The sequence below is a fragment of the Pseudophryne corroboree genome, chromosome 2 (genome assembly GCF_028390025.1).
Source record: "Pseudophryne corroboree isolate aPseCor3 chromosome 2, aPseCor3.hap2, whole genome shotgun sequence".
In the NCBI taxonomy this organism is placed as follows: domain Eukaryota; kingdom Metazoa; phylum Chordata; class Amphibia; order Anura; family Myobatrachidae; genus Pseudophryne; species Pseudophryne corroboree.
This window is the reverse complement of record NC_086445.1, coordinates 858,241,758-858,263,966: the sequence shown is the minus strand read 5'-3', so window position 1 is coordinate 858,263,966 and position 22,209 is coordinate 858,241,758. Positions and strand designations below refer to the sequence as shown.

The 22,209-nt window shown below is 46.6% G+C and overlaps 1 protein-coding gene across 3 annotated transcripts in view; it reads left to right on the top strand.

Moving 5' to 3' along the window:
• Window positions 1–22,209, top strand: part of ITGAE (integrin subunit alpha E) — a 343,943-nt gene that overhangs the window by 44,408 nt on the left and 277,326 nt on the right. For all 3 annotated transcript variants that reach the window (XM_063955833.1, XM_063955834.1, XM_063955832.1), the window contains exons 5-7: window positions 17,946–18,072; window positions 19,516–19,587; window positions 21,419–21,538. In XM_063955833.1, coding sequence (XP_063811903.1) covers window positions 17,946–18,072; window positions 19,516–19,587; window positions 21,419–21,538 — 319 coding nt within the window. The remainder of the gene's footprint in view (window positions 1–17,945; window positions 18,073–19,515; window positions 19,588–21,418; window positions 21,539–22,209) is intronic.

The window sequence follows — 22,209 nt, the reverse complement described above, 5'->3', positions numbered from 1 at the left end:
AAGCGATAATGTGCATGAGTTCTCAACTACTTTGGTGACAAGCCCGTGACCATAACATGTAAAGCACTTTGGGGCCCATTTATCAAGGCTTGGAGAGTGATAAATGGCATGGTTATAAAGTACCAGCCAATCAGCTCCCAACTGGCATGTTACAGGCTGTGTTTGAAAAATGACAGTTAGGAGCTGAATGGTTAGTACTTTATCACCTTCCACTTTATCACTCTCCAAGGCTTGATAAAGATGGGTCTTTGAGTCCTATTAGGAGAAAAGTGCTATATAAATAACATTATTATTATTATCATTATTATTATTATTATTATTACACTCAGGCTCAAAGTATTTTGTGCATCAAAGACGAGGGAAATAATACTAGAGTATCTTTAATATCTATAGTTTGCTTGCTATATTCACCACTAGAAAACATAATAAAATAACTATATCTTTATATCTATAAAGTACAAAATGTTTTTTTTTTTTTTTTCATTTTTGCAAAGATATTTTTGGAAATACCAGAACCTAGCACATTTATTAGAGATGAGCGGGTTCGGTTTCTCTGAATCCGAACCCGCCAGAACTTCATGTTTTTTTTCACGGGTCCGAGCGACTCGGATCTTCCCGCCTTGCTCGGTTAACCCGAGCGCGCCCGAACGTCATCATGACGCTGTCGGATTCTCGCGAGGCTCGGATTCTATCGCGAGACTCGGATTCTATATAAGGAGCCGCGCGTCGCCGCCATTTTCACACGTGCATTGAGATTGATAGGGAGAGGACGTGGCTGGCGTCCTCTCCGTTTAGAATAGATTAGAGAGACACTTGATTTACTAATTTTGGGGAGCATTAGGAGTACTCAGTACAGTGCAGAGTTTTGCTGATAGTGACCAGTGACCACCAGTTTTATTTATAATCCGTTCTCTGCCTGAAAAAAGCGATACACAGCACACAGTGACTCAGTCACATACCATATCTGTGTGCACTGCTCAGGCTCAGGCCAGTGTGCTGCATCATCTATTATCTATATATAATATTATATATATCTGTCTGACTGCTCAGCTCACACAGCTTATAATTGTGGGGGAGACTGGGGAGCACTACTGCAGTGCCAGTTATAGGTTATAGCAGGAGCCAGGAGTACATAATATATTATATAGTGAGTGACCACCAGACACACAGTGCAGTTTATTTAATATATCCGTTCTCTGCCTGAAAAAAGCGATACACACAGTGACTCAGTCAGTCACATACCATATCTGTGTGCACTGCTCAGGCTCAGGCCAGTGTGCTGCATCATCTATATATATTATATATCTGTCTGACTACTCAGCTCACACAGCTTATAATTGTGGGGGAGACTGGGGAGCACTACTGCAGTGCCAGTTATAGGTTATAGCAGGAGCCAGGAGTACATAATATTATATTAAAATTAAACAGTGCACACTTTTGCTGCAGGAGTGCCACTGCCAGTGTGACTAGTGACCAGTGACCTGACCACCAGTATATATAATATTAGTAGTATACTATCTCTTTATCAACCAGTCTATATTAGCAGCAGACACAGTACAGTGCGGTAGTTCTGTGTCGGCACTCGGCAGCCCGTCCATAATTGTATATACCACCTAACCGTGGTTTTTTTTTCTTTCTTTATACATACATACTAGTTACGAGTATACTATCTCTTTATCAACCAGTCTATATATTAGCAGCAGACACAGTACAGTGCGGTAGTTCACGGCTGTGGCTACCTCTGTGTCGGCACTCGGCAGCCCGTCCATAATTGTATATACCACCTAACCGTGGTTTTTCTTTCTTTCTTTATACATACATACTAGTTACGAGTATACTATCTCTTTATCAACCAGTCTATATATTAGCAGCAGACACAGTACAGTGCGGTAGTTCACGGCTGTGGCTACCTCTGTGTCGGCACTCGGCAGCCCGTCCATAATTGTATATGCCACCTAACCGTGGTTTTTTTTTTTTTCTTTCTTTATACATACATACTAGTTACGAGTATACTATCTCTTTATCAACCAGTCTATATATTAGCAGCAGACACAGTACAGTGCGGTAGTTCACGGCTGTGGCTACCTCTGTGTCGGCACTCGGCAGCCCGTCCATAATTGTATATACCACCTAACCGTGGTTTTTTTTCTTTCTTTATACATACATACTAGTTACGAGTATACTATCTCTTTATCAACCAGTCTATATTAGCAGCAGACACAGTACAGTGCGGTAGTTCACGGCTGTGGCTACCTCTGTGTCGGCACTCGGCAGCCCGTCCATAATTGTATATACCACCTAACCGTGGTTTTTTTTTCTTTCTTTATACATACATACTAGTTACGAGTATACTATCTCTTTATCAACCAGTCTATATATTAGCAGCAGACACAGTACAGTGCGGTAGTTCACGGCTGTGGCTACCTCTGTGTCGGCACTCGGCAGCCCGTCCATAATTGTATATACCACCTAACCGTGGTTTTTTTTTCTTTCTTTATACATACATACTAGTTACGAGTATACTATCTCTTTATCAACCAGTCTATATATTAGCAGCAGACACAGTACAGTGCGGTAGTTCACGGCTGTGGCTACCTCTGTGTCGGCACTCGGCAGCCCGTCCATAATTGTATATACCACCTAACCGTGGTTTTTTTTTCTTTCTTTATACATACATACTAGTTACGAGTATACTATCTCTTTATCAACCAGTCTATATATTAGCAGCAGACACAGTACAGTGCGGTAGTTCACGGCTGTGGCTACCTCTGTGTCGGCACTCGGCAGCCCGTCCATAATTGTATATACCACCTAACCGTGGTTTTTTTTTCTTTCTTTATACATACATACTAGTTACGAGTATACTATCTCTTTATCAACCAGTCTATATATTAGCAGCAGACACAGTACAGTGCGGTAGTTCACGGCTGTGGCTACCTCTGTGTCGGCACTCGGCAGCCCGTCCATAATTGTATATACCACCTAACCGTGGTTTTTTTTTCTTTCTTTATACATACATACTAGTTACGAGTATACTATCTCTTTATCAACCAGTCTATATATTAGCAGCAGACACAGTACAGTGCGGTAGTTCACGGCTGTGGCTACCTCTGTGTCGGCACTCGGCAGCCCGTCCATAATTGTATATACCACCTAACCGTGGTTTTTTTTTCTTTCTTTATACATACATACTAGTTACGAGTATACTATCTCTTTATCAACCAGTCTATATATTAGCAGCAGACACAGTACAGTGCGGTAGTTCACGGCTGTGGCTACCTCTGTGTCGGCACTCGGCAGCCCGTCCATAATTGTATATACCACCTAACCGTGGTTTTTTTTTCTTTCTTTATACATACATACTAGTTACGAGTATACTATCTCTTTATCAACCAGTCTATATATTAGCAGCAGACACAGTACAGTGCGGTAGTTCACGGCTGTGGCTACCTCTGTGTCGGCACTCGGCAGCCCGTCCATAATTGTATATACCACCTAACCGTGGTTTTTTTTTCTTTCTTTATACATACATACTAGTTACGAGTATACTATCTCTTTATCAACCAGTCTATATATTAGCAGCAGACACAGTACAGTGCGGTAGTTCACGGCTGTGGCTACCTCTGTGTCGGCACTCGGCAGCCCGTCCATAATTGTATATACCACCTAACCGTGGTTTTTTTTTCTTTCTTTATACATACATACTAGTTACGAGTATACTATCTCTTTATCAACCAGTCTATATATTAGCAGCAGACACAGTACAGTGCGGTAGTTCACGGCTGTGGCTACCTCTGTGTCGGCACTCGGCAGCCCGTCCATAATTGTATATACCACCTAACCGTGGTTTTTTTTTCTTTCTTTATACATACATACTAGTTACGAGTATACTATCTCTTTATCAACCAGTCTATATATTAGCAGCAGACACAGTACAGTGCGGTAGTTCACGGCTGTGGCTACCTCTGTGTCGGCACTCGGCAGCCCGTCCATAATTGTATATACCACCTAACCGTGGTTTTTTTTTCTTTCTTTATACATACATACTAGTTACGAGTATACTATCTCTTTATCAACCAGTCTATATATTAGCAGCAGACACAGTACAGTGCGGTAGTTCACGGCTGTGGCTACCTCTGTGTCGGCACTCGGCAGCCCGTCCATAATTGTATATACCACCTAACCGTGGTTTTTTTTTCTTTCTTTATACATACATACTAGTTACGAGTATACTATCTCTTTATCAACCAGTCTATATATTAGCAGCAGACACAGTACAGTGCGGTAGTTCACGGCTGTGGCTACCTCTGTGTCGGCACTCGGCAGCCCGTCCATAATTGTATATACCACCTAACCGTGGTTTTTTTTTCTTTCTTTATACATACATACTAGTTACGAGTATACTATCTCTTTATCAACCAGTCTATATATTAGCAGCAGACACAGTACAGTGCGGTAGTTCACGGCTGTGGCTACCTCTGTGTCGGCACTCGGCAGCCCGTCCATAATTGTATACTAGTATCCAATCCATCCATCTCCATTGTTTACCTGAGGTGCCTTTTAGTTGTGCCTATTAAAATATGGAGAACAAAAATGTTGAGGTTCCAAAATTAGGGAAAGATCAAGATCCACTTCCACCTCGTGCTGAAGCTGCTGCCACTAGTCATGTCCGAGACGATGAAATGCCAGCAACGTCGTCTGCCAAGGCCGATGCCCAATGGCATAGTACAGAGCATGTCAAAACCAAAACACCAAATATCAGTAAAAAAAGGACTCCAAAACCTAAAATAAAATTGTCGGAGGAGAAGCGTAAACTTGCCAATATGCCATTTACCACACGGAGTGGCAAGGAACGGCTGAGGCCCTGGCCTATGTTCATGGCTAGTGGTTCAGCTTCACATGAGGATGGAAGCACTCAGCCTCTCGCTAGAAAACTGAAAAGACTCAAGCTGGCAAAAGCACCGCAAAGAACTGTGCGTTCTTTGAAATCCCAAATCCACAAGGAGAGTCCAATTGTGTCGGTTGCGATGCCTGACCTTCCCAACACTGGACGTGAAGAGCATGCGCCTTCCACCATTTGCACGCCCCCTGCAAGTGCTGGAAGGAGCACCCGCAGTCCAGTTCCTGATAGTCAGATTGAAGATGTCAGTGTTGAAGTACACCAGGATGAGGAGGATATGGGTGTTGCTGGCGCTGGGGAGGAAATTGACCAGGAGGATTCTGATGGTGAGGTGGTTTGTTTAAGTCAGGCACCCGGGGAGACACCTGTTGTCCGTGGGAGGAATATGGCCGTTGACATGCCAGGTGAAAATACCAAAAAAATCAGCTCTTCGGTGTGGAGGTATTTCACCAGAAATGCGGACAACAGGTGTCAAGCCGTGTGTTCCCTTTGTCAAGCTGTAATAAGTAGGGGTAAGGACGTTAACCACCTCGGAACATCCTCCCTTATACGTCACCTGCAGCGCATTCATAATAAGTCAGTGACAAGTTCAAAAACTTTGGGTGACAGCGGAAGCAGTCCACTGACCAGTAAATCCCTTTCTCTTGTAACCAAGCTCACGCAAACCACCCCACCAACTCCCTCAGTGTCAATTTCCTCCTTCCCCAGGAATGCCAATAGTCCTGCAGGCCATGTCACTGGCAATTCTGACGAGTCCTCTCCTGCCTGGGATTCCTCCGATGCATCCTTGCGTGTAACGCCTACTGCTGCTGGCGCTGCTGTTGTTGCCGCTGGGAGTCGATGGTCATCCCAGAGGGGAAGTCGTAAGCCCACTTGTACTACTTCCAGTAAGCAATTGACTGTTCAACAGTCCTTTGCGAGGAAGATGAAATATCACAGCAGTCATCCTACTGCAAAGCGGATAACTGAGTCCTTGACAACTATGTTGGTGTTAGACGTGCGTCCGGTATCCGCCGTTAGTTCACAGGGAACTAGACAATTTATTGAGGCAGTGTGCCCCCGTTACCAAATACCATCTAGGTTCCACTTCTCTAGGCAGGCGATACCGAGAATGTACACGGACGTCAGAAAAAGACTCACCAGTGTCCTAAAAAATGCAGTTGTACCCAATGTCCACTTAACCACGGACATGTGGACAAGTGGAGCAGGGCAGGGTCAGGACTATATGACTGTGACAGCCCACTGGGTAGATGTATGGACTCCCGCCGCAAGAACAGCAGCGGCGGCACCAGTAGCAGCATCTCGCAAACGCCAACTCTTTCCTAGGCAGGCTACGCTTTGTATCACCGCTTTCCAGAATACGCACACAGCTGAAAACCTCTTACGGCAACTGAGGAAGATCATCGCGGAATGGCTTACCCCAATTGGACTCTCCTGTGGATTTGTGGCATCGGACAACGCCAGCAATATTGTGTGTGCATTAAATATGGGCAAATTCCAGCACGTCCCATGTTTTGCACATACCTTGAATTTGGTGGTGCAGAATTTTTTAAAAAACGACAGGGGCGTGCAAGAGATGCTGTCGGTGGCCAGAAAAATTGCGGGACACTTTCGGCGTACAGGCACCACGTACAGAAGACTGGAGCACCACCAAAAACTACTGAACCTGCCCTGCCATCATCTGAAGCAAGAAGTGGTAACGAGGTGGAATTCAACCCTCTATATGCTTCAGAGGTTGGAGGAGCAGCAAAAGGCCATTCAAGCCTATACAATTGAGCACGATATAGTAGGTGGAATGCACCTGTCTCAAGTGCAGTGGAGAATGATTTCAACGTTGTGCAAGGTTCTGATGTCCTTTGAACTTGCCACACGTGAAGTCAGTTCAGACACTGCCAGCCTGAGTCAGGTCATTCCCCTCATCAGGCTTTTGCAGAAGAAGCTGGAGGCATTGAAGAAGGAGCTAAAAGGGAGCGATTCCGCTAGGCATGTGGGACTTGTGGATGCAGCCCTTAATTCGCTTAACAAGGATTCACGGGTGGTCAATCTGTTGAAATCAGAGCACTACATTTTGGCCACCGTGCTCGATCCTAGATTTAAAGCCTACCTTGGATCTCTCTTTCCGGCAGACACAGGTCTGCTGGGGTTGAAAGACCTGCTGGTGACAAAATTGTCAAGTCAAGCGGAACGCGACCTGTCAACATCTCCTCCTTCACATTCTCCCGCAACTGGGGGTGCGAGGAAAAGGCTCAGAATTCCGAGCCCACCCGCTGGCGGTGATGCAGGGCAGTCTGGAGCGACTGCTGATGCTGACATCTGGTCCGGACTGAAGGACCTGACAACGATTACGGACATGTCGTCTACTGTCACTGCATATGATTCTCTCAACATTGATAGAATGGTGGAGGATTATATGAGTGACCGCATCCAAGTAGGCACGTCACACAGTCCGTACTTATACTGGCAGGAAAAAGAGGCAATTTGGAGGCCCTTGCACAAACTGGCTTTATTCTACCTAAGTTGCCCTCCCACAAGTGTGTACTCCGAAAGAGTGTTTAGTGCCGCCGCTCACCTTGTCAGCAATCGGCGTACGAGGTTACATCCAGAAAATGTGGAGAAGATGATGTTCATTAAAATGAATTATAATCAATTCCTCCGCGGAGACATTGACCAGCAGCAATTGCCTCCACAAAGTACACAGGGAGCTGAGATGGTGGATTCCAGTGGGGACGAATTGATAATCTGTGAGGAGGGGGATGTACACGGTGATATATCGGAGGGTGAAGATGAGGTGGACATCTTGCCTCTGTAGAGCCAGTTTGTGCAAGGAGAGATTAATTGCTTCTTTTTTGGGGGGGGTCCAAACCAACCCGTCATATCAGTCACAGTCGTGTGGCAGACCCTGTCACTGAAATGATGGGTTGGTTAAAGTGTGCATGTCCTGTTTTGTTTATACAACATAAGGGTGGGTGGGAGGGCCCAAGGACAATTCCATCTTGCACCTCTTTTTTCTTTTCTTTTTCTTTGCATCATGTGCTGATTGGGGAGGGTTTTTTGGAAGGGACATCCTGCGTGACACTGCAGTGCCACTCCTAGATGGGCCCGGTGTTTGTGTCGGCCACTAGGGTCGCTAATCTTACTCACACAGTCAGCTACCTCATTGCGCCTCTTTTTTTCTTTGCGTCATGTGCTGTTTGGGGAGGGTTTTTTGGAAGGGACATCCTGCGTGACACTGCAGTGCCACTCCTAGATGGGCCCGGTGTTTGTGTCGGCCACTAGGGTCGCTAATCTTACTCACACAGCTACCTCATTGCGCCTCTTTTTTTCTTTGCGTCATGTGCTGTTTGGGGAGGGTTTTTTGGAAGGGACATCCTGCGTGACACTGCAGTGCCACTCCTAGATGGGCCCGGTGTTTGTGTCGGCCACTAGGGTCGCTAATCTTACTCACACAGCTACCTCATTGCGCCTCTTTTTTTCTTTGCGTCATGTGCTGTTTGGGGAGGGTTTTTTGGAAGGGACATCCTGCGTGACACTGCAGTGCCACTCCTAGATGGGCCCGGTGTTTGTGTCGGCCACTAGGGTCGCTAATCTTACTCACACAGCTACCTCATTGCGCCTCTTTTTTTCTTTGCGTCATGTGCTGTTTGGGGAGGGTTTTTTGGAAGGGACATCCTGCGTGACACTGCAGTGCCACTCCTAGATGGGCCCGGTGTTTGTGTCGGCCACTAGGGTCGCTTATCTTACTCACACAGCGACCTCGGTGCAAATTTTAGGACTAAAAATAATATTGTGAGGTGTGAGGTATTCAGAATAGACTGAAAATGAGTGTAAATTATGGTTTTTGAGGTTAATAATACTTTGGGATCAAAATGACCCCCAAATTCTATGATTTAAGCTGTTTTTTAGTGTTTTTTGAAAAAAACACCCGAATCCAAAACACACCCGAATCCGACAAAAAAAATTCGGTGAGGTTTTGCCAAAACGCGTTCGAACCCAAAACACGGCCGCGGAACCGAACCCAAAACCAAAACACAAAACCCGAAAAATTTCAGGCGCTCATCTCTAACATTTATCAGTAGACTTCTCCCATCTAGTGGGCAAGCTTGGCAGAACAGCTGCTCAAGTTCATGTTTCAATTAAAGATGTGCGGAATGTATCACTTTATGGGCCAGATTCAGAGTCACATGCAGGGTTGGACTGTCCCACAGGGATCCAGGGGAAACTCCGGGTGGGCCCCACTGTCTGGGGTCCCACCTCCTCCTCCAGGAATTAGGTTCCAGACTGTGCATTTGAATTATACATTATACATATGTTAATTTATGCTGCACAGGACTATGGTGTTTCTTCTACAGTGCATTGCTGTTATTAATCTGGTACATTATCATTCATGCACTAGCAGTATTAACAATATATATTTATCAAGGGGCCCTAACCATGCACTCTGTAATGGTTAGCTAAGCCTCTGTGGCAGCTGGCCACAACCCCTATGGAGTGACAACACCCCTAAACAGGGGTGAAACTACCGGAGACAGTGGAGTCGGTTGCCACCGGCTCTAGCCTTGAATGGGGCAAGTGACTCCATTGTCCCAGCTTCCACCGTATCCGAATCTGCAGCTGCCACTACCACCGCACATTTCCCCTGCACTCCTGCAGCTCTACTATGACGGTCCGTGGCAGCAGGGCCGGATTGGCCTTTACACCCACCGGGGAGATCCCCGGTGGGCCAGGCGGTGTGCGGGGCCGCCTGCCATTTGTGGCTCCGCCCCTCCTTCCCCTAGCCTATCGCCGTCACAGATTTTCTACTAGTGCTGCCCCTAAGAAGAGGCCCGCGCTACTCTGGGGAGAAGAAGTGCGCGCGCCGCAAGCGCCAATGATGGCACGCACCTCTAAGGAAGAGAGGGTGTGTCCAGCAGCCTGCTCTCTGCTCCCTGGGCCGCTGTCAGCTGCATACTGCCCTGCCAGCCCGTGGTGAAAAGAGGGGACATAGGGGCTGGTCAGGAGAAACAGCGAGTCTGCACCTTACAGGACATTTTTTTTTTTTTAAAGACATAGGGGGACATGGAGATCTGCACGGGGGGGGGGGGGGGGGGAGAGAGAGCATTCTTACCGACATTGTATTTCTCCTCTCCGGGAGAAGCCTGGAGAGGAGACGCTGCAGGTGTCTTCGGGGGGCGGGGCTGGACTGTGGCATCACTAAGCCCCGCCCCCGCACCGGGAAATGAAGCAATTCGTGGGTCCGCGGGAAGGGGGTGGGGCTAGAATGACGCAATTTGCGTCATTTTAACCCCTTCTCCACCCGACGGGCCCGCGAATGCGGGAGGTTATCTCTCTATCCTGCTCGCATCACTAGGGTGCGAGCAGGATGCGGGAGACCTGCCCACTCTTCCGGGGGTGCGGGGGGCTACCCCAAAAAAACGGGAGCCTTCCGCAGCTTCCGGGAGAGTAGGTAAGTATGAGAGAGAGAGGAGAAAGGAGGAGATATTCCATAGGATGGGGAGGAAGGTTATTTAGTGCTGGGGGAGATGATCTAACGGGGGATATTCTGTGCTAGGGAGAGATGATCTGCAGGGGTGGGGGGTGGGATTGATATTCTGTGCTAGGGAGAGATGATCTGTCTGAGGGGGCTATTGCCAAGGGTCAGTGCTCGAAGTGAGCCGGTATACCGGCATTTCTTTGAGCACTGAGTTTGAAGAACCCCGCCGCCGCATTGCGCTCTCGCTCCTGTGACCGCAGCGCTACTATTTAAACTCTGCTGCGGACCGAAAGCCAATCAGGAGCGGCCGCGTGGCTACACCTGATTGGCTGCCGGGCTGTGACAGATTTGAAATAGTAGTGCTGCGGTCATAGGAGCCACAGTGACGCACCAAAGGCCACCGCCCTCAGCCTCCTCTGCCACCCCACCGCCGCCCTCAGTCCTTCTTTGTCAACTCCTGCAGTCTCCGCTTCCACACCATCTACGAGGCCCACAGCCTCCTCATCCACCGCACCGCAGACCACAGCATCCTCATTACATTATAAAGGCACTTGGGACACAGAGAGTGCATGGTCAGCAGACCACGGGGTGTAAAACTTGTGTAGAGTTAGGAAGACAGGAGGAGGTGTGGTAGACTTCAATGAAAAGGTGAGTTTTTAGAGGACATTTAATGGCAGGGAGTCTATGCAAAAGTCTGATTGAGGATGGGAGCCGCATGGCTCCCATCCTCACTTTCTTTCACTCCCTTATTCAAGAAATCTTGAAGAAGGGAGTGAAAGAAAGTGATCAGGGAGTTGGAGAGGAGGGTAACCATTAGCCAAGCAGAGTGAGAACGCAGGAGCGTGAGTGCAGATGAGGTTGGAGATTTAGGGGTTTGGGGGGAAGAGGACTTCGTGAGTGAGAGGAATCTTATTTGGGGTTGTATAGGTAGCCAGTGGAGATTCTGACAGAGGGGCAGCTGAGGTGGAGCAATTAGTGATAAAAATAGGACAGGCAACACAGTTGGAGATGGATTGAAGCAAGGTGAAAGATCAGGGGAGGAGATGTAAAGTTTGGTGTCATCAGTTTGTAGGTGGTATTAGATAGTAATGAGCGGGTTCGGTTCCTTGGAATCCGAACCCCCCCGAACTTCAGCCTTTTTACACGGGTCCGAGGCAGACTCGGATCTTCCCGCCTTGCTCGGTTAACCCGAGCGCGCCCGAACGTCATCATCCCGCTGTCGGATTCTCGCGAGGCTCGGATTCTATCGCGAGACTCGGATTCTATATAAGGAGCCGCGCGTCGCCGCCATTTTCACACGTGCATTGAGATTGATAGGGAGAGGACGTGGCTGGCGTCCTCTCCGTTTAGAATAGAAATAGATAGTGAGAGTGAGACACTTGATTTACTGGAGCTTAGGAGTACTCAGAGAGTGCAGAGTTTACTAGTGACTGACCAGTGACCACCAGTGCAGTTTTATTATTATTTAATATAATCCGTTCTCTGCCTGAAAAAAAACGATACACAGTGACACAGTATACCATATCTGTGCTCAGCCTCAGTGTGCTGCATCATCTATGTATATCTGACTGTGCTGAGTGCTCACTGCTCACACAGCTTAATTGTGGGGGAGACTGGGGAGCAGTTATAGCAGGAGTACATTAACAGTGCACACTTTTGCTGCCAGAGTGCCACTGCCAGTGTGACTGACCAGTGACCACTGACCACCAGTATATTGTGATTGTCTGCCTGAAAAAGTTAAACACTCGTCGTGTGGTGTTTTTATTCTATAAACGCATTCTGCTGACAGTGTCCAGCAGGTCCGTCATTATATAATATATACCTGTCCTGCAGTAGTGATATATATATATATTTTTTATATCATTATCATCCAGTCTATATTAGCAGCAGACGCAGTACGGTAGTCCACGGCTGTAGCTACCTCTGTGTCGGCAGTCGCTCGTCCATCCATAATTGTATACCACCTACCTGTGGTGTTTTTTTTCTTTTCTATCTTCTTGATACTAGTAGCTTACTTTAGGAGTCTGCAGTGCTGACAGTGTCCAGCAGGTCCGTCATTATATAATATATACCTGTCCGGCTGCAGTAGTGATATATATATATTTTTTATATCATTATCATCCAGTCTATATTAGCAGCAGACGCAGTACGGTAGTCCACGGCTGTAGCTACCTCTGTGTCGGCAGTCGCTCGTCCATCCATAATTGTATACCACCTACCTGTGGTGTTTTTTTTTTTCTATCTTCTTGATACTAGTAGCTTACTTTAGGAGTCTGCAGTGCTGACAGTGTCCAGCAGGTCCATCATTATATAATATATACCTGTCCGGCTGCAGTAGTGATATATATATATATTTTATATCATTATCATCCAGTCTATATTAGCAGCAGATGCAGTACGGTAGTCCACGGCTGTAGCTACCTCTGTGTCGGCAGTCGCTCGCCCATCCATAATTGTATACCACCTACCTGTTGTGTTTTTTTTTTTCTATCTTCTTGATACTAGTAGCTTACTTTAGGAGTCTGCAGTGCTGACAGTGTCCAGCAGGTCCGTCATTATATAATATATACCTGTCCAGCTGCAGTAGTGATATATATATATATATATTTTATATCATTATCATCCAGTCTATATTAGCAGCAGACGCAGTACGGTAGTCCACGGCTGTAGCTACCTCTGTGTCGGCAGTCGCTCGTCCATCCATAATTGTATACCACCTACCTGTGGTGTTTTTTTTTTTTTTCTATCTTCTTGATACTAGTAGCTTACTTTAGGAGTCTGCAGTGCTGACAGTGTCCAGCAGGTCCGTCATTATATAATATATACCTGTCCGGCTGCAGTAGTGATATATATATATTTTTTATATCATTATCATCCAGTCTATATTAGCAGCAGACGCAGTACGGTAGTCCACGGCTGTAGCTACCTCTGTGTCGGCAGTCGCTCGTCCATCCATAAGTATACTAGTATCCATCCATCTCCATTGTTTACCTGAGGTGCCTTTTAGTTGTGCCTATTAAAATATGGAGAACAAAAATGTTGAGGTTCCAAAAATAGGGAAAGATCAAGATCGACTTCCACCTCGTGCTGAAGCTGCTGCCACTAGTCATGGCCGAGACGATGAAATGCCATCAACGTCGTCTGCCAAGGCCGATGCCCAATGTCATAGTACAGAGCATGTAAAATCCAAAACACCAAATATCAGTAAAAAAAGGACTCAAAAATTTAAAATAAAATTGTCGGAGGAGAAGCGTAAACTTGCCAATATGCCATTTACCACACGGAGTGGCAAGGAACGGCTGAGGCCCTGGCCTATGTTCATGGCTAGTGGTTCAGCTTCACATGAGGATGGAAGCACTCAGCCTCTCGCTAGAAAAATAAAAAGACTCAAGCTGGCAAAAGCACAGCAAAGAACTGTGCGTTCTTCGAAATCACAAATCCACAAGGAGAGTCCAATTGTGTCGTTTGCGATGCCTGACCTTCCCAACACTGGACGTGAAGAGCATGCGCCTTCCACCATTTGCACGCCCCCTGCAAGGGCTGGAAGGAGCACCCGCAGTCCAGTTCCTGATAGTCAGATTGAAGATGTCAGTGTTGAAGTACACCAGGATGAGGAGGATATGGGTGTTGCTGGCGCTGGGGAGGAAATTGACCAGGAGGATTCTGATGGTGAGGTGGTTTGTTTAAGTCAGGCACCCGGGGAGACACCTGTTGTCCGTGGGAGGAATAGGGCCATTGACATGCCTGGTGAAAATACCAAAAAAATCAGCTCTTCGGTGTGGAAGTATTTCAACAGAAATGCGGACAACATTTGTCAAGCTGTGTGTTGCCTTTGTCAAGCTGTAATAAGTAGGGGTAAGGACATTAACCACCTCGGAACATCCTCCCTTATACGTCACCTGCAGCGCATTCATCATAAGTCAGTGACAAGTTCAAAAACTTTGGGCGACAGCGGAAGCAGTCCACTGACCAGTAAATCCCTTCTTCTTGTAACCAAGCTCACGCAAACCACCCCACCAACTCCCTCAGTGTCAATTTCCTCCTTCCCCAGGAATGCCAATAGTCCTGCAGGCCATGTCACTGGCAATTCTGACGAGTCCTCTCCTGCCTGGGATTCCTCCGATGCATCCTTGCGTGTAATGCCTACTGCTGCTGGCGCTGCTGTTGTTGCTGCTGGGAGTCGATGGTCATCCCAGAGGGGAAGTCATAAGACCACTTTTACTACTTCCACCAAGCAATTGACTGTCCAACAGTCCTTTGCGAGGAAGATGAAATATCACAGCAGTCATCCTGCTGCAAAGCGGATAACTGAGGCCTTGGCATCCTGGGCGGTGAGAAACGTGGTTCCGGTATCCATCATTACTGCAGAGCCAACTAGAGACTTGTTGGAGGTACTGTGTCCCCGGTACCAAATACCATCTAGGTTCCATTTCTCTAGGCAGGCGATACCGAAAATGTACACAGACCTCAGAAAAAGGCTCACCAGTGTCCTAAAAAATGCAGTTGTACCCAATGTCCACTTAACCACGGACATGTGGACAAGTGGAGCAGGGCAGGCTCAGGACTATATGACTGTGACAGCCCACTGGGTAGATGTATGGACTCCCGCCGCAAGAACAGCAGCGGCGGCACCAGTAGCAGCATCTCGCAAACGCCAACTCTTTCCTAGGCAGGCTACGCTTTGTATCACCGCTTTCCAGAATACGCACACAGCTGAAAACCTCTTACGGCAACTGAGGAAGATCATCGTGGAATGGCTTACCCCAATTGGACTCTCCTGTGGATTTGTGGCATCGGACAACGCCAGCAATATTGTGTGTGCATTAAATATGGGCAAATTCCAGCACGTCCCATGTTTTGCACATACCTTGAATTTGGTGGTGCAGAATTATTTAAAAAACGAGAGGGGCGGGCAAGAGATGCTGTCGGTGGCCAGAAGAATTGCGGGACACTTTCGGCGTACAGGCACCACGTACAGAAGACTGGAGCACCACCAAAAACGCCTGAACCTGCCCTGCCATCATCTGAAGCAAGAAGTGGTAACGAGGTGGAATTCAACCCTCTATATGCTTCAGAGGTTGGAGGAGCAGCAAAAGGCCATTCAAGCCTATACAACTGAGCACGATATAGGAGGTGGAATGCACCTGTCTCAAGCGCAGTGGAGAATGATTTCAACGTTGTGCAAGGTTCTGCAACCTTTTGAACTTGCCACACGTGAAGTCAGTTCAGACACTGCCAGCCTGAGTCAGGTCATTCCCCTCATCAGGCTTTTGCAGAAGAAGCTGGAGACATTGAAGGAGGAGCTAACAAAGAGCGATTCCGCTAGGCATGTGGGACTTGTGGATGGAGCCCTTAATTCGCTTAACAAGGATTCACGGGTGGTCAATCTGTTGAAATCAGAGCACTACATTTTGTCCACCGTGCTCGATCCTAGATTTAAAACCTACCTTGGATCTCTCTTTCCGGCAGACACAAGTCTGCTGGGGTTCAAAGAACTGCTGGTGACAAAATTGTCAAGTCAAGCGGAACGCGACCTGTCAACATCTCCTCCTTCACATTCTCCCGCAACTGGGGGTGCGAGGAAAAGGCTCAGAATTCCGAGCCCACCCGCTGGCGGTGATGCAGGGCAGTCTGGAGCGACTGCTGATGCTGACATCTGGTCCGGACTGAAGGACCTGACAACGATTACGGACATGTCGTCTACTGTCACTGCATATGATTCTCTCCCCATTGAAAGAATGGTGGAGGATTATATGAGTGACCGCATCCAAGTAGGCACGTCAGACAGTCCGTACTTATACTGGCAGGAAAAAGAGGCAATTTGGAGGCCCTTGCACAAACTGGCTTTATTCTACCTAAGTTGCCCTCCCACAAGTGTGTACTCCGAAAGAGTGTTTAGTGCCGCCGCTCACCTTGTCAGCAATCGGCGTACGAGGTTACATCCAGAAAATGTGGAGAAGATGATGTTCATTAAAATGAATTATAATCAATTCCTCCGTGGAGACATTCACCAGCAGCAATTGCCTCCACAAAGTACACAGGGAGCTGAGATGGTGGATTCCAGTGGGGACGAATTGATAATCTGTGAGGAGGGGGATGTACACGGTGATATATCGGAGGATGATGATGAGGTGGACATCTTGCCTCTGTAGAGCCAGTTTGTGCAAGGAGAGATTAATTGCTTCTTTTTTGGTGGGGGTCCAAACCAACCCGTCATTTCAGTCACAGTCGTGTGGCAGACCCTGTCACTGAAATGATGGGTTGGTTAAAGTGTGCATGTCCTGTTTATACAACATAAGGGTGGGTGGGTGGGCCCAAGGACAATTCCATCTTGCACCTCTTTTTTCTTTCATTTTTCTTTGCGTCATGTGCTGTTTGGGGAGTAGTTTTTGGAAGGGCCATCCTGCGTGACACTGCAGTGCCACTCCTAGATGGGCCAGGTGTTTGTGTCGGCCACTTGGGTCGCTTATCTTAGTCACACAGCTACCTCATTGCGCATCTTTTTCTTCTTCTTTGCGTCATGTGCTGTTTGGGGAGTAGTTTTTTGAAGGGCCATCCTGCGTGACACTGCAGTGCCACTCCTAGATGGGCCAGGTGTTTGTGTCGGCCACTAGGGTCGCTTAGCTTAGTCACACAGCTACCTCATTGCGCCTCTTTTTTTCTTTGCGTCATGTGCTGTTTGGGGGGTGTTTTTTGGAAGGGCCATCCTGCGTGACACTGCAGTGCCACTCCTAGATGGGCCAGGTGTTTGTGTCGGCCACTAGGGTCGCTTAGCTTACTCACACAGCTACCTCATTGCGCCTCTTTTTTTTCTTCTTTGCGTCATGTGCTGTTTGGGGAGTAGTTTTTTGAAGGGCCATCCTGCGTGACACTGCAGTGCCACTCCTAGATGGGCCAGGTGTTTGTGTCGGCCACTTGGGTCGCTGAGCTTAGTCATCCAGCGACCTCGGTGCAAATTTTAGGACTAAAAATAATATTGTGAGGTGTGAGGTGTTCAGAATAGACTGAAAATGAGTGGAAATTATGGTTATTGAGGTTAATAATACTTTGGGATCAAAATGACCCCCAAATTCTATGATTTAAGCTGTTTTTTAGGGTTTTTTGAAAAAAACACCCGAATCCAAAACACACCCGAATCCGACAAAAAAAAAATTCGGTGAGGTTTTGCCAAAACGCGTTCGAACCCAAAACACGGCTGCGGAACCGAACCCAAAACCAAAACACAAAACCCGAAAAATTTCAGGTGCTCATCACTAGTATTAGAGGCTGATGGAACTGATCAGCACTCCAAGGCAAGAGGTACAGATGGAGAAAGGGGAACAGAACATTGGAGAACACCAAGAGGAAAGAGTATAGGAAGGGAGGTGAAGGTAGAGAAAGTGCGATTAGACCCTCAAACTAACCCCAAACCATAACCACTTCATCTCCAACTCCTTTGTTTTTACTACCATCACTGAAACATGGCTTTCCCCTTCTGAACCATTTCTCCAGGTCTGCTACAGTTTCTTTTATACAGTTTTCTATAAATGTCCTACAGTATTATGCTTTTTTTGTTTCTTTACGCATCCTTTGCAGACTTGCCAGCAGTTCAAGGAACATAAGAAGAGAAGCACTACAGACGAATTAAATGGCATTTGCTCATTGCTAACTAATGAAAATGGCTTGAATAAAAATTGGGTCTATGCTGGTCTTGCAAAAACGGGTACATAGATTTTTATTATTAGTACAGATTTAGGTATATTTTCTGATTGAGGGGCATATTTATAAAATAATCATCACTCATTTCTAATCTTAAATGGTACTCCAACCAATCAGCTCCTGTTATGAGTTTGAAAAATGCCAGGAGTTGATTGGCTGGAGCACCATTTAAGATTAGCAACGAGTGATGACAAGAATAGAATTGTTAAATCTTCCACAATATTTGCTGCATATCAGGTGTTTCAGGGGGTATCTGCAAATATTAAGGATCCCTGAATGTATGAGGGAGTGACCCCAGCAGATATCTTTAAATTTGCTGTGGTCCCTCCATCCGTATCCCCCAATCTGTGAGATTCACAAAGCCCTGTAATGCAACGACTACTGGAGTTTGGCCCCAGCAGCTAACGTCATCTGATGAAGACATTAACTGCTGTAGCCTATGGGCAAGGCCGGCGACAGGGGGTGTCAAAGGAGACAACTGTAACGGGCCCCAAGGGTCAGAGGAGCCCCAAGGATATGCCACTTAGTGACCGCCAGGGATGTGAGCCGTCTTGTCCAAATACGGCAGCGATCTGTAGGTGGTGTGGGCGCATCCTCAGAGTGACAGGCTCCTCTAATACACAGTGACTGTGCAGCGCAAGTGTGCGCCTGCTATTCCGAGTCCTATCTGTTGTTGGCAATTACGGGACATGGCAGCAGCTCCGCTGGGCAGGATTCCTGTGCCCTGTGCTCGGCTCTTCTGGTAGTTTGTGAGGGTCGCATGGTTCCTGCTGTGTGGTGTGCGGGTCTGGATAATGGGAAGTGCAGCGCAGGTGAATCTCTCCCCAGGGTAAGTGTGGATTGGTGAGGGTATATATGGCTTTGGCATAGGGTAGGGGAGCTGGGAATGCAGCATGTGGTCATTGGGGTCAGACAGAAGGATGTGTATATATATATATATATATATATATATAAAATTTGAGGGAGCCCCACAGATATCACTGTACAGGGCCCGAGATTTCTGTTGCCAGCTCTGCCTATGGGCTAAACTTTGTGCAAATTACCGGGAGAGGGATCCTCCAGAACCCTCCCTGGTTAGCTGAAACACGTGCGGTCAGCAGACCGCGCATGCACAGAATGGCCCCAGCTTTTGCAATGATTTCACTTCTTGCACAAAGCAAAGACTGCCTCCCGTCGTCCTGTCCCTGGAGGTGATTATTAGTACATAAGGGCAATCTATAATTTCTTATTGCTGCAAATAAGAGCAATAAGAAATTAAGAAATTATAATTATTAGGTCTAAAATAATAATTAGTAGCAAACATGCCCCTGAGTATGGTACATTTCTGTAAAATATACAGCATTTACTTTTTAAGAGATTTGCACAAGAGTAAAAATATTGATACTTACATGTGTAATAAATCTTTCTTTGACTACCTATATGTACTGAAACGTATCTTTGTATGCAGTGTATGACTATTTGGTGAAGAAGAACGAAAATAACAACACTTGTGCCACAGATGGACTCTTGCTTCATACAAGTAAGTGGTGCTGAGGCAGTGACAAAGTGCAATGTTTAACACATGAAATGTCAACAGGTGACGTTGAACGTTCATCTACCAACCACAATTGGCAAAACCACACTACTACAGTACCTGCGCAGTAATGATCAATGCAGCGTGAAAATTATGCTTTGGCTACTCTCAATCACAATAGCGAGCAGTGGTGTGTATAGGCCTATTAGAACTGGTGAGTTACATCCTCATACCCTTTACATGCATTTATTGCATTCACTTGGCCTCATCTCCTCCAGGGCCAAGCTCTCAGCCAGCTCCACCTTCTCACTCACTGAGCATCACCACTGAGAGTTCAGCCTCGGGGAGGAGTTGTGGTACTGGGAAGGAGAAGGAGGCCGACGAAGTGTTAATCAACATTTTAAATGACAGTCTCAAAATTAGTGTAGCTGACCCAGGGTCGGACTGGCCGACAGGGGAACAAGGGAAACCACCGGTGGGCCCCACTTCCTGGGGCCCTCCTTCTCCTCTAGGGATCAGGTTCCAGACTTTATCCAGGTGCACTTGAATTATGCTTTATACTTATGTTACATTATACTTCACAAGAATATGGTTTATTAGAGAGAGGAGCGGGTTCGGATGTAACGCCATAATTAATGAAAGTTTGGTTTTATCCAGATTTTTTCTATTGGCTATCCAAAACACGTGACATCCGTGAGCCAATAAGATGCCGTTTTGTGAACCGAGTAAATCCGAGTAAAACTGAACCTGCTCATCTCTAGTTTATTATATATTTACCATTGGGCACATAAAATGTACTCTTTAATGGTTAGCCAAACCTCTGTGGTGGCTGGCCACACCCCCACTTGAGCCTGGACACACCCTTAAGCATGGGCCTCTACAACAGCCTCCACCCGGTGGGCCCTTCATGCCCCAGTCCGACACTGAGCTAACCTGTAAATACTGTAAACATTATAGTTTTGTTAGATTTGCATTAAGTTAATTTCAAAGTTGCCTGCGGCATTCAGAAAAATCTAATAGACTTGTACAGGAAGTCTAATTTGTGTATATAGGGGCAGATGTATTAACCTGGAGACGGCATAAGGTAGTGATAAAGCGGTGATAAGTGCAAGGTGATAAACGCACCAGCCAGTCAGCTCCTAACTGTCAATTTGCTTATTGAGCTGATTGGCTGGTGTGTTTATCACCTTACACTTGTGATTGCTTTATCACTTCCTTATGCCTTCTCCAGGTTAATACATCTGCCCCATAGGGCCTTATTCCGAGTTTTAAGCAAACCTGAAGGTTTGTGTACAACTCTGATGACGGGGGATCCCTGAAATAGTAGCAATCTCCTTGACTCCCTGAAGAGTCTAGCAATCTCCCTGTGATCATCAGTGCCATTGGTCGTCACATGCAGTGCCCCCTACGCTGCAGCTTGATTGACGCAGATATACTGGCCTTGGCTATGGATGTGAGACCCCATTCTGTGTAATCTGATGTTCTCACAAGTGATCCGATGCTGTGTCCTCGAGCGCAGCAGCGGATCACACAAGCATGCAGGGGGCAGCTAGTAACACAAGACGCTTCCTGCAGCATTACCATATTTGTACACAGCAGCTGCGTTCATTATTTATACCATCATATATACCAAATAACAGGTATTTTTTTCTGTTGTTTTAAAAAAAAATGAAATCAACATAAAATAAAAAATACACATCATAATGGAATAGGTGTAGAGTGTTACTTACGTTACCTTCTTTTGAGACATGCCCAAAAATATATATATTTAAAAGTTTTACAACTGTATTCAATACATGTAGTTTTAAAAAGGTATGTACTGATTTCTCTTTCTTAGGTGAAGATTTCCGTAAGGACATAATGGAATCAAAGAAATGTGATGCACAAAACACAGACAGTAATAACAATAATAATAACAACAACAAGATTACATATGACAGTGATGATGAAGAGGGTGGTAAGTAATTATTTTATGACCTGTATATTTTGCTTAATATTATATACGTTACTTCCCCCCCCCCATATATATGTAGGGCTGTCGTAAAAGCAGTGTAGGCCCCTGGGCAGAGCAATGCACTGGGGCCCCTACCCATCCTCCAGCGGTGGGCTTGCTATCAGTGGCGGCTGTTCTTCTAACCCGCTTGCAGGAGGTTATGTCACCTGCGGCCGCAATCTGCAGCCGCGCTGGGGGAGGGGGGGGGTTATTAACCACGGACTCTTAGAATCTTGGGATCCCAGGGCAATTGCGCATCAAGCCCAAAGGAAGAGACAGCCCTGTTTATATGGAGTCCCTAGAATGAAACCACATAATACTGCACAAAACTCTAAACAGTGGAATACTACCGACAAAATCATAAGTGTACTTCAGTACAGCCTCAGGTTCTAGTTTTGAGCCATGTCCATAATGTTATAGACAGGTTTCAAAGGTAATACTGTGCACATTTGTAAAAAGGGGGATGCAGTCGATATACCGGCTATTGCAATCCCAGCGTTCAGGAGACAGACGCTGGAATCCCGACAACTGGGGAAATACCGACACCCAGGATACCGACACATGCTCGGTATTCCCATTCGGTTGGTGGGTTCACATCTGCAACTGAGTGGGTATAGAACCTGTGGCGAGTGCAG